Below are 13,536 nucleotides of genomic sequence, written 5' to 3'. Positions count from 1 at the left end.
TGGGGTGATGAAAGAATGTGGCAATAAGGGGGACAGTGGCACAGCATTCTGAATATAATTAATGCCATTAATATTTACACTTTAAAATGGTTGAAATTTTTATAAATATATATCACATATATATAACATGTTATTCATCATCAATATAAAGTTAAACAAATTTTAGTTATATATTTTACCACTATAAAAAATAATCATTGAAAATGTACAATTGCATTTAAGGAATCTAACAGTCTTTGTTTTGTTTTTCCTTGACAAATGCCTTTGGAGTAGTAAAATGCAAGTGGGTTTGCATCAAGTTAAATTATCATTCAAAGTTGTCAATATTTTAAGATAAAAAACCAAGATGATTAGAAAGTGATGATTCGGCTTTTGTCTGTGCTTCCTTCTGAAAGCAACACCCTTCCCATGGAATAAAAGGAAATAAAAGATGAAAAAATGGGTAGATTTTTGCTGTTCAAAGAATGTATCACTTGAGTTAACAATTGAATTGTGGTCAAATTGCATAGCTCATGAAAAGGATATTAGTTTATGTTCAGTCCACTGATGTTGATATTAACACCTAAACTATGGTGAAATCTTTCCAAATATTGTTGGGAATGCATTTCCCTTCTATTCCTTGATTGTTGAGTTTCTTTCTTTCGGAGCTGCCAGGATTATGCGGTCACAAGGCCTCACCATTATTCCCTTTAAGCTAAAGCATCACGGACGATTGCTCATGTGAGACTTGGTTCTTTTGCAGAGCACAGGAAACTTGGCAACATGACTGTGACCGTGAGAAAAACTGTCCCCTCGCCTGAGGCTGTGCAGATTCTCTACCAGCGAATGAGGTACGAGTACGAGTTCTACCACTACGTCAAGGAGCAGTTCCACCTGCTGAAGCGCAAGTTCGGACTGAAGTCACAGGTCAGCAAGCCCCCTCTGAGGCCCCAGTTCTTCATCCCATCTCCGCTGGAAACCGAGGAGCCCATTGGCGACGAGGAGCAGGATGACGAGAAGTGGCTCGAAGATATTTATAAGAGGTGATGCTGCCAGCCCTGTGTTGCCTCCAATGGCTTTATCTCCCTTTTCCGGAAAGATTTGTTGTTTGAAGAGGAAAAATCGTGAAGGGACTGAATTAATGCTCGGCTGCATTAAAAAGAACAAAACATTCCCACAGGTTGGGGGTCATTGGGAGATGCCCGGTTTTGCGGGTTTTATCTGTTTAATTTTATTCTGTGTTTTTCTGGCTCCTGGGGTCCTTCCCAGTTATGCTAAGATGGCTCCATCACAAGGCATCTCATCATAAAATAGCTTTTCCCTCCAGGTCACTGAGAGAAGGGGAAAATATAGCCCATGGGCCAATAACTTGTCATTTACAAGAGGAGTTGTAGAAGTATCACCTCAGTGGTAGGAAACATCCAGACTTGTATATTTCGCTAGAAATTCAAAACCACTTCAGAGACCGGGGAATCCACTCCAGAAGGACCTAAGAGGAGAAGGTAGGACAGATCAGGACATCAAAAGAGAGGATGCCCCTGGGTTAGTGGTCCATGCCCCCATGGGCCGGATTCTGCCTCTGGTCCATCTCAGGAGACACTTTTCCTCAAGAGCAGCCTATTTGTTATCTCTGAAGGGGACAGTCAGCCTGTGCCACACCCCCAACCAGTATCTCTCAAGGTCAAAGTGCATGACACATTCCATTCAGACATTCCATGTCCAAGCACCATTCTGACTAATTTCAAAGTAGCATGGCATGGAAAAGAATTTATTTGCTGAGTAAGGAGTGTAGGAAGACAAATCAGCCCTGGAGGTCATGTGGCATAGGCAAATGGTTCCGTCCTGCCTTTGCCCCCAAATAGGAAATGAATTTCTCGCCAGCATTGTTTTAACTGCATACCCAGGAACTAGTTTGGCTGTGATCACAGGCCATGCAAATCTATCAGGCACACCCCTGGCCAGTGGGGTCCCAGGGTAGCTGGTATCTTTCACCTTCTAGTCCCTTAAGAGGTGCCTGTTTTGAGTAAAAAGGGGTCCTGAGTTGTGTGCAGGCGGCAGGGAAACTATGGTCCCATTTCTCATGGAAGCAGCTCACTGCTGAGAACCCTCCAAGGATAGCAAGAAGAAGAGAAGCAAGAGCTTCTGGGTAAAAGACTGCTTGGCCAGTTTTATGAGTAGGTGACTGCTCCCCAAGTGATCCGAGTAAATGTCGGGTAGCATCGTGTCTCCAAAATATCTCCTCCCCATCGCTCTCCCATCACCTGCCAGCTATCCATGAAGCCTGGGTTCGGCCCGTGTCTTAGATTCTGAAATGGTTAGCCTTTAACGTCCCCTCCCCCACTGAAAAACCCATGCACTCCTGGGCTGAGACGCAGGGGTACAGGTGGTGGCGGCCGGCAGGACACATGCCACACATGTTGTCTCCTTCACTGTTTTCTCCCCTGGAGCCAGCCCTTCAAGAGCACTAGCAGATGGTGAGTTGGGAACAGTTAATAGTAAATAAGATGCTGACTTTACACAAGCTCCACATTTTCTACCTTTCAGAAACTAGCAAGTCTCTCTAGAATTTTCTGTTGTTGTGGTTGTTCACTAAAATTGGATGGTTGCCAAGATATAAAGCAAGTCATTTGGAACCTGTCAAGGGTGCACTAAAGCTACTTTATCATGAGATGCATTAAGAAGGCTCCGCCCACAGGAGTCAGTGAAGGCTGGGACCGCAGAGGCACAAAGTCCAGCTTTGGCCACTCGTGGGGCCTCCTTTCGGCCTCAGAGGACCAGGGCAGCGAAAGGGTGAAGGGAAATGCAGAACTGCGGTCAGTTCTAAGAGAAGAGGAAATATCCTTTGTCCCGTGTAGAGAGACCAGGGCCCTCCCAGTAGATATACCTTAACAAGCACCAGAAGAATAGTTAATGCTGTTCAAAAAACGAGAACAAGAACACCGCCTGGTACATTGTGAGCCATTTCTATGAAACCGCCTGGAGACAATGCTAGTTAGTTTACAAGCTGTGCCATCTCACCATCTGAAAATACAGTTGAGTTGGCTGAGAGTTCTCTGCTCTTGTCAGGACAGTGGGACAATTGGCCATTTGACAAGCGTATCTCTGAGTTCAAGTTCACAGGAGCACTCTGCCTGTGTGTTCAAAGGCATTTGTCAGCAGTGATCATTGTAGCATCACGACAGAAGATGCTGACTGACTGACTTGCAGGGCCTTAATGTTATTTTGTCACAAACAGACAGCCTTTTAGGTCCGTAAAGTCAAAGCACTTCATCAGTACAGTTGGCTCACATGACAATATTCCTTTGGCCCTGAGCCCAACACAGTTTGTACTTCATGAAATATATTGTACATTTTACATAGTTTAATTTAAAAAAAAAATACATTTTAAGCTGGTTGATCTTTAACTGCCTTATTTATTATAACCTTTCAGCACATTCCAAGGTTTTAGTTACTCAGGAAGGAGTTAATTAAAATGATTTTATTTTGGTCTGATGGATGTTTTTTAAAAGGAAAATTATTATTATGAACCTGCAGCCTACTTTCCTTGAGTGCCGTAAAAGTGCTTGTAAATCTTTTTTTTTTTTTTTTTTAAGAAGAATGAAAAAAAAATGGTGTTTGACATTGATGGAAACTGAAAAATATATATGGGACTGCAACACAAGCTGAGCTGAAATAAAAGCAATCTGTGTTTGAGATGAAGTATTCCTTAAGTTATTCATTACCCATGTAAATAAATGAATATAAATAAGTGGACATTTTTCTCATTCTGTGGATACCTGGAATAAAAGTGCCTGCCATTCCTCAGCCTCTTTAATTGGCCAAGCTTTTTTTCTTCAAGATGTCACTTTTTAGAAAGATATCTTTTTTAAAAAATCTGTAAACTCTCATTCTTGCAATTAGATGACACCAAAAAAAAAAAAAAAACTGGCTGAAAAAATTAAGCTAGTCATTCATTCATCTCATTGTGTATATAAATCACTAAGCAGCTGCTGACTTGATTGCTGTGCCTGCCGGTTGGTTAGATGTCAACCTCTCAGCAAGTTGGCGCTGACTGGGAAAGCAGGGATGTGCCACCTGCTGATCTCTTCCCCAGATGTGTGGAGCCTCAAAAGCTGATGATCCTAACCTCCCAGAAATGCTGTCCCTGAGCAAGTTCCCTGCTGCATCAAAGGGAGCTGACAGAGAGAGAAATCCCCCTGCTTTCTAGATGCTGAATTCCAACTACATTCCAGATACATGTGACTACTTTGTAGATGAAAAGAATAGAAATCTTGGTACTAAATGAAAGAGAAATCCGTTTTGGTCATCACATAGTTCACTTCAAGAATCTCTGAGAGTCTTAAACCACAAAATGATGCCTGGTTACCTTTCTTTATCACTCAGTTTGTTGTTCCGTAGCCCAGTCACGTGATGTTTGACTCTGCATGAACTTTAAAGGCAAAAGTACTAAACAAAACCTGGACTACACCCCCTCTGGAGCTGCTTCTGTGGTCTGAAGTTCTTTGTCAATTGTCCTGTTACCTGTGGGTTGGTCCAGTGAACTATTTGGCTTTAGGTTAATTTGATAGATGTTGGCAAAATGATGAGCCACAGCCATTCAGAAAAATTGTTCCGAAGATCAAAATGGTGAAATTCTCTTCAAGTAAAACGAAAGAGGATTCATTTTACTAAAATGATTTACTTCACATCTGATGACAAAGAAACAAGTTAAAAAAAAAAAAGTATTTTGAACATTCTGCAAAAGAAAAGACTATTTTAGCTAAAATCCAGATTAAGAGTCTGTTAAGGAAAACACATGGAACTTCTTTCGATGTGGTGTGACCCTGTGTATTAGTTTACGGGAGCTGTCATTACAAAGCTCCATAAACTGGCTTAAACAATAAACATTTATTTTCTCACGGTTCAGGAGGCATAAAGTCTGAGATCAAAGTGTCAGCAGGCTGATTTCCACTGAGGCCTCTTCCTTCTCTCATCACAAGGACTATTCTCTGTCATGCTCATATCTGTGTCCAATTTCCGCTTTTTAAAATATATGTATATATATTTTTATTGATTTTGGAGAGGAGCGGGGGGGGGGAGAGACTCATGGATTGGCTGCCTCCTGCATGCCCTACATTGGGAAATGAGCCCACAACCTCGGCATGTGCCCTGACCAGGAATGGAACCGTGACCTCCTGGTTCATAAATCACTGAGCCATGCTGGCTGGGCCAAATTTCCTTTTCATAAGGACACCAGTCATACTGGACTAAGGCCCATGCTACAGAGCTCATTTTAGCTTGATTACCTTTAAAAGGTCCTATCTTAAAATAATAGCCACATGCTGAGGTACTGGGTCCGACACCTCAACATAGGAATTTTTTAAATGCACAGTTCAGCCCGTCACACCAAGATCACAGCAGAAAAGTTAGAGCAAAGGAACAAAAATCTAACTAGGAGAAAAGCCAGCCTGAAATCACAGAGCCCTCGAGCTGCTGTGGGACTCAGCAGTTACCCAGTCCATTCCCTCGGTTACAGGAGAGGGGATCAAGTTCCAGATGGAAGACGCAAATTCATCACATTTTTTTTTCCATTGAAGGTTGATTAACTTTTGAGTATCTACCAAATTAAGACTTTTAAGAGTTGATAAAGTCAGGATCCATCTACTGTCCTAGAATCTACAGTGACAACGAGGCACCGTCAGCCACCCCCAGTGCCATCTGCCACACGGAAGCCCCCGCCCCACATGGCTCTCCTCCTCCGGCTGTTGGCTGTGGGGTCGCCTCCCGCACAGGAAGCCCTATTGGTTTTCAATTGCATAATCCTCAGAGAGAGATGTCAAAATAAATACGTTTTACTCTAGATTTTTCCTCTCTCTTGAAAGGACACAGAGAGGTTCTCATTTCTGGATAAACAGATCAGACCGAGTGTACCCATCTCGGATTGCAGGGTTTTATTTTTCTTAAAGGCGAAATGAAAATTCATGTCCTACTTCCTGCAAGGCATTTCAGATGGACCCATCCCAAAAAAAGAAAGTCAGATGCAGCTCGTAAAATGAGGTGAAGTCGAGTGCAGGCATGCCCCTGGAAAACCAGAACGAGGATGGCTGGGCCCGCGGGCTCTCCGGCCTCCTCGCTCATGGCCGGTTTCACTCACTTGAGAATTCCTTTCTGCAGAGGGTGGGCGGGCTTGCCTCCCAGCTCCCAGCACTGCTGGTTCCCGGGAACACCCAGGCCACAGATGTTCACGGGTCACAGAGCTGTGAACTGACCACTTGTGCACTTTGGATTTCCATGTGTAAACACGGGGATTCCCTTTTCAGAAAGAAAGGGGGAAAAAAGAAAGAAAGAAAAGGGGGGAAAGGAGGGGAAGAAAAATCACCATGCAAGGGAAAAATGTGAGCTAAGTTTTTCCTTTTGGAATCTTGGCATGTGACTGTAGCTATCTTCAATCTGGCTTTCGCCAGACGCTGTATGCTTTGAGCAGGCATGGAGCAATCTGCCTCGCCTGCGCTGCCAGAACGTTCAGACTTGACCTGTAACACGCTTCTGATTCCAGTCCTGAGCGGAGACAGCCGGAGGACAGGCTGTGGCAGACACAGCTTGCGGGCTGCATGGTGCAAACACGGAGGTGGCTGAACCAGGAAGCAGAGCGCTTGACTGACTAGGGCAAGGAATATGCATCGGCCAAGTCCCCAAGTTCAAGTCCCAGCTGGTCTGTTTCACTGGGTGCTTGAGTGAATCACTTGACCTCCTCATGCCTGAAGTCAACGCAGCTGGAAGGCCTTAGGAAGAAAATAGGACGTCCATCGAAAACCAAGAGCTGCTTCTGGGATAAAGCTTTCCCACCCTCCACCCCCGTATTGCTAAGAGACTAAAAACCACAATCCTGGGGCTAAAAAATATTCTTTCCCCCTCCCCCCACAAAATGCTGTGTCCCAAACAAGAAAAGACTAAAATTACAAGAAAGACTAGGCCCAGTGATGCACTAATCCCCCATATCTGCAAATATGATGCCCCGTGTACTGAGGGTCCGTGGGAAACAGCCCTCCTGTATTGTGATGTACGTTAGAATTATTATCCCATGCCATTATCCTCGAAAAACCACTCTGTGGATCCCCCCTTTTCTCTAACACTTCGCTCAGGAGGAGTTTATCTAACTGCGAGTTACAGGATTCATCTTTGCCTCGCAGTTTCTACTAAATCCAGGCTTCCTCCCACCTTCTGCAGGTTTTCCTGTGTGCATGTGACTCCGTTCATTATAAGAAGCCTCAGCACCCAGGGGATTCAGTACAGGTTGTGTGCAAGGAAAAGTCTTAATAAAAGTCCAAAACCTGGGCTTTGGGAGTCCTGTTTCATTCTCAGAAGCGCCATCGCTGCGTTGTGGGAGGAGTCTTGCAGTGATGTGGACCAGGATGTGGTCAGCAGGGCTGATCCCTCTGATCCCACCATAGGGTTGAAGCTTTCCTATATGGAATTTTAGTGTTTTGCCTAAGAAAAGAGTTATGACACTCCCCACAAACTTCCGCACAGCCACCCTATTGGCTGCTTGCATCCAATGTACTATTTTCTTCCTTCCTTTGACACACTTTCCTATCTGTTCCCCACCTTTGATGAAAGTGGATGAAATTCTAACCCAGTGCATATGCCCAAAGGATGATTCACAAACCAAATGTATGAGATAGAGATGGAGAAAAATGTCATTGTGTTTAACCAGTTGAGAAATGCTACAGTTCAAAATCTATTGTTACACAGCACTGTGGTATTTTAAGAGCACACTAAGGACTTGGAGGAGTATGGTAGTTTAAAAAAATAAGTTTATCTTTGTTGAAGCCCAGATTTCTCAAAACTATTTGACATGAAACCCTTGTTAAGACCTGTTAGCATCCTGGGGAAGGAGCATTCTGGAGATTATGCTTCGGAAAACATTGCTTTCATATAAGTCACTTTTCCCCATTAGAGCTACTTTCCTTCTGCTCTGTATGGTTCCATGTTTAGTCTTCCAAATGGTCCGTGTATCCTGCTTGAGGAAAATATATTCGCAGATGATTAACATTTTGTTAAGTATAAGATGGGGCAAATAACATTTATAGTAAAATAATTCCCAAAGAATCACCCTTCCATTGGGCTTATTCTCCCTAATCATATTCTTCTACCTCATGAGAGAGTAGACACTCGTCTTAAAATATCAATATTTTTGTGCTTAATATTTCTTGGGTATCTCTAATTCACTATGATGCTCAAATCAAATTGGATAAAGGACGTCTGCCCCTTTTCTTCCCTGACCTGAGGCTGGTTTTACAGTAGGAGGAGAACAATGGCAGCATAGACAGGTCAAGTTGTTCCGGTAAGATTGGTGATTGGAGATAATGCTTTTCTTTGCACACCATGGTACCTGTGTTGTTCAGTACACTAGGGGGAGCCGTACCCATTACAATTTACCCACCAAATCCCAAGCAAGGCCTTTCCAAACCTAACTTTTCTCCCAAACCTGCTTATTTTCCTCCCAAGCTTAAGAATAGTGTGGCCCTGAAGGAAATCATGGTTCGTGTACTTAAAACACAACATCCACACTGTCAGTAGATCAGTGAGTTATTATCTTTCCTAGGTTGTGTAACCTGCTTTAGTTTTGTTGTTATTATTTTTAAATTACTATAATATTATTAAAATCATTGTTTATCAGATCACCTTTCCTGAGTGTGTTGTATACAACATGATTGAAATTCCGATTCGATAATCAAGAGAGGACTCCTGTGTTGATTTGATGGTCATGAAAACCCTCAGGCAATATCACCATGGCAGCTGTAAGGTGAGTGGAAAGTGAGTACATGAAACAAAAAGGAGGTAGGAAGAAGTTAAGAATCACCTGTTAATCAGGGCGGTCTAAACTAGAAAAAGATTCAGATAACTCTTAGTTCATATTTTCTAACATATAAGAATTCACTAGCACGCATGGGAGCTAAGTATGGAGAAGGTGAGAGCTCAGTGAGGACTTGAATAAATAGGTTTCATGTAGGATTTGTACAACTCCAGAACATGGTATTTGCAGAAACTAGCAGGGCAGATTTAAAGCACAAAGAGGTGCACTCTGCTCTCTCAGCAGATTTGCACCCTGTTTGTGTAATGGAAATAAAGGCCCAGTGAAGTTACATAATGAGCCCACGGTAGTACAGTAAGTGGCAGAGCGAGGAGGCATGTTCAAAAAGGCAAAAGAAGACTGAACCTGACTGCCAAGGATTTTGAAAGCATTTTTTTATTTTTTATTTTACTCTAAGGGCAATGAGGCACCCTTAGACATTTCTGAATGAGAGAGGAACACGAGGAAATTATTTTTCTTTTTCTAAATTAATTCGCAAGGGAGCTGATTATTCTCCCTCTGCCCCCCCGCCCCCTCCTGTTCAGTACTCTCTATCTCCTGAGATGCTGATCCTGTGAATGGTATCACTGGATTTTCTGCCTATTACCTCTTCAGTGTGCTTGGCCAGTGAGTGGTGTGCAGAAGACGAGGAACATCTGAATGAATTCCACCTCAGATTATATAATGAGAGAAGAAATATAGACAACTCTCTGTCAATCATCCCCATGTGCACCTGGGGGATAAGCTGTCAGGAGCAGAAGAAGCAGGCAGAAGCCAGACCTTGAAGATGGCACCATTACAGCCATGACTGATTTTAATCAGTGGAAAGTAGTATCCTGCCCAAAGGTGCTTGGTAAATAGTTGTTGAGTTGAATGGACCAAAAGGAGCTAAAGAAAATACAGCATTAACTCAAGTATTTCCAGTGACATAAATGAGACAGTGGGATAAGAGAGCCGACTTAGTAGGCAGAGAAGTTTAGTTTGGATGTGTTGAGTCCACCGTACTTGCTCACTCTCACCTCTTCCTCTATTTCACCATCCTTAGAGGCAGGGTTCCCCGTGGGCATCACATCAATCCTTGCAGCATTCTACCTGGCCACTAGTGGCTGAGACTGGGTCCCAAATTCCTTCAAGAGAACACCAGAGCACTAATCAAATGTGCTGTGATAGGAGCAAAGGTTGGGAAACACAGTTCTAATTTATTGTACCTAAAATATGCTGAGTTTTTGTCTTGATTTATTTTCTCAAAACAAGTCTTCTTCCCAAGCCCCACAATTCCTTTCCATAAACACTAATCATTATCTGCCTTTCATGTGAATAATGACAGCAGAGCATTGATTCACTGTCAGTAAGATACCTGTTTAATTTTTCTAGGGAACATGATAGATGAGAAACCTTCCCATCTTGGACTTCTTCAGACCAATTAGGGTGAAAAATGTGGCAAAACTGACCTAAAATAAAATATTTGACCTCATGTTCATGAGCACAACTTTGAACAAGCTGGCCCATAACATATCCCAAGAAAAATAGGAATTAGACATTATTTACCATCCTTGTGCTAAAAATCATTAACCTATGCCCTACACTGAAGTGGTTTAAAGGTAAAAGTTTTCCATAATTATAAATGTTATTTAGTATTGACCAGCTCAACCCTAATCAATATCCAGTCTTGGTATTCATCCCCAAAGAGGGTTTTATGTGGATTATTGTCATTGAAATATAGATATGCTGCAATTAAAATATTTTAGAATTCATAAATTAAAAAATACAAAGGGTAATTTATTTGATTGGATAGTTTAGAAATCAGAGATATTATTTTACTTTAGTTGAACATACTAATGCTGTACATTTGTACAGTTCCATATGATGTTTTAAAATGCTGACATATATGTCATATCAAGTCTGTGTGTAGACAGTTACATGGATTAGGAAGCTGAAGCTCAAAGAGGAAATGGATTTACATAAAGTTACATAGATGCTGAATTGATTCTAGAATGATCTGATTCCTTGTTCAAAACTTCTTTGTCTAAACCTCCATAGCCAATTTATAGGAAATAATTTTATTTTTCTTTCATTCACCATATATACATGCTTATCACATAATAACTTTAGGGCTCTCCTAGGAGCATTTGAGCTTTTGGCCTGATTCATTATAATAAAAACTAGAGGCCCGATGCACGAAATTCGTGCAAGGGGCTTGGCCCTCACAGCCCTGGCTTCATCCAGAAGGTAGTCCAGAAGGATGTCTGGAAGGTTGTTCAGCTGTCTGGTTTAATTAGCATATTACACTTTTATTATTATAGATGGTGGCTCTTCATTGGGGGCATTTTTTGAAGTTCTAATTCCAGACACAAGCCTTTTATGTGGAGGTTCTACAGAGTAAGAGCTATATTTTACCTGGTTTGATCTTTACTACATTCTACATGTCACTTTTAGTGCAAATTTTACTTTCAAGGAAATAAAGAGAAAAATGGCACATTTGGTTAAATGAAAATCTAAAAAATGCCCCCTTTTCCCAGTCCTTGCAAATTTGTGTCCAAGTCGTGGGGCCAGAGGGTAAAAGTGAGGAAGGGGCAGGCAGCAGCAAAGGAAAAGATGTCAGGGTTCTAGCTTCTTCCTCTCCCTGGTTACCCCCTCCCTGCAAAGACTCCCCTTCATTTCATCCCTGGATCTCCAGGCAATTAATCCCGTGATGGTCAGGTGACATAGGAGAGGTGCATGCTCTGCCTACGTCTTGAGTTCAGCTGGCGATAATTAAGGAAAATTGCCCATGTGCCTTCCCAGGCGGCCCTCTACAACAATATGCACATCCTAGAAATGTAAACATAGTTTTTACTTGAATTAAAGTATGTAGGTTACCCTTTGTTGATTTTTAAAAAATTTGTTAGTCTCATTATCTTACTGTCAGTTGGATATAAACTCAAAACCCTTCCCTCTGTTCTGCCGGCATGGCTCAGTGTTTGATCATCGACGTATGAACCAGGAGGTCACAGTTCAATTTCCAGTCAGGGCTCAGGCCTGAGCAGCGGGCTCAATCCCCATTGTGGGGCATGCAGGAAGCAGCTGATCAATGATTCTCTCTCATCATTGATATTTCTATCTCTCTTTCCCTCTCTTCCTCTCTGAAATCAATAAAAATATATTTTTTTTAAAAAAAACTCTTCCTTCTGGCTATGTCACTCTAACCAGTCTCAGAGGTGGAATTGTCTCCATCATGGCCTGCTTACCACATTATCCTGGGCAGACCATTTCTATATTCAGTAAAAACACATGCTTGCCAATAAAAAAATATAATTTTCCACATTTGCAGTAGGATATGGATAGGATTGAGTATGAAGTTAGAGCTTTTTACTTGCATGAGTTATATTTTAATTAAGAAGGTTGTTCTAAAATTTCACTATGTCAAATATTCCTAGAATAATTAAGCCATGTCCAAGTATTTCTAACAACTTTCATTATAGTTAAACACTTGTTGAAATGAAATTGGCTATGGAATTGGCTATCACATGTAAAGTGATTATTTTTATAGACTATCTCTACCAGTTTGCTGAGGTTTTCTCTTTAGCAGAGCTCAGATATCTTCAGATTGCCAAATAATTGCAGGGTTACTTTCTAGCTTATTGAAATGGAAAATATATTTGTCTTTCACTCACTTGTAAATTTATTTTCCTGGACACTACAGGCATAAATCAGAGAAAGGAATTGTAATTTGTATGGTCATAATCAGGGTTTGAACAATCTCATTATAGCCTGTTTCTACATAGAGCCAGGAAGACAATGAACAGAATGATCTAAGGATCTGAACCAATGATCCTGATTTGCCTCTGCTTTTTTAATTCCCTCTGAACTGTACAGAGCCAGACACTGACAGCAAGCCACTTACTGTATCCAGATACATTGTTGATTTCATTTATTTCACAACTTGAGTCAAATTTTTTTCTTGAATATACTTTTGTAATTGTGTGGGCTTGTTGGTTTCAAGTGTCAGAAACCCAACTCTAACTAGTTCAGACAAGAAGGAAATTTATTGGAAGGGTAAACAGTATAAAATCAAAAGAAGAATTGAAATATGAAGATGCAAGATGGACTAGGGTACAGCTGGACTCAAGGGCAATTGGAACCAGGAACTATTTGGTGTTTCTCTGTCTCTCTTATTACAGTCCAGCAGAAAATGTGACACTCACCCCATGTGCACCCCCTGAAGCTGCCAGACCTCACTTGTAGCATCTCTCACCAGGCAGGAGCTGGCTCCTTGCTAGTCAGTTCTGGGAAATCTTGTGTTTAGCTGAGTCAGGCTCTCAAGCTCCCACTCCTGAACCAATCAGAATGCCAGGAGGAAGGTTCTCAGGATATAGATCACATGATCCCAGAGACTGGTAAATATTGTGAATGAATAGCTACCCGAAGGAGAGTCCAGGAGAGTCTATTTTTAGATTTTTTTTTAAAGTTCTTCTCATCATTTCCATAACAATTAAAAAACACACAACAGTTACTTTTGTGAAAATAAACTAGTGAAAATATCATTTTAAAACTGGAATAATATAACTAAATTCAGCAAGGAAAATTAAAATTAATTGCAATCTCATCAACCAAATATTTAGATTTTATTTCATATCCTCCCAGACTTTTCTATAGACATATGTTCTTTCCTATATATAGTATATCATTGAGATCATGTTAAAGATAAACTCTATATTCTGCTGCCCACTTAAATGTAAAAAGAA

General features: G+C 41.4%; 1 protein-coding gene across 3 annotated transcripts in view; it reads left to right on the top strand.

Annotated features, from left to right (window-relative positions):
- Window positions 1-7,292, top strand: part of UST (uronyl 2-sulfotransferase) — a 242,739-nt gene extending 235,447 nt beyond the window's left edge. For 2 of the 3 annotated variants that reach the window (XM_045573321.1, XM_045573320.1), the window contains 2 exons: window positions 743-1,022; window positions 6,515-7,292. In XM_045573321.1, the coding sequence (XP_045429277.1) occupies window positions 743-1,022; window positions 6,515-6,623 (389 nt within the window). In that variant the 3' untranslated portion in view covers window positions 6,624-7,292. Of the gene's footprint in view, window positions 1-742; window positions 3,784-6,514 lie in introns of those variants that run through there. The other variant, XM_036413823.2, reaches the window with a different exon arrangement.
- The last annotated feature ends 6,244 nt before the right edge of the window (window positions 7,293-13,536 follow it).

The sequence above is a fragment of the Pipistrellus kuhlii genome, unplaced genomic scaffold (assembly GCF_014108245.1).
Source record: "Pipistrellus kuhlii isolate mPipKuh1 unplaced genomic scaffold, mPipKuh1.p scaffold_m20_p_5, whole genome shotgun sequence".
NCBI lineage: Eukaryota > Metazoa > Chordata > Mammalia > Chiroptera > Vespertilionidae > Pipistrellus > Pipistrellus kuhlii.
The sequence above is the reverse complement of the archived record's forward strand: the minus strand, read 5'-3'. Positions and strand labels throughout refer to the sequence as shown.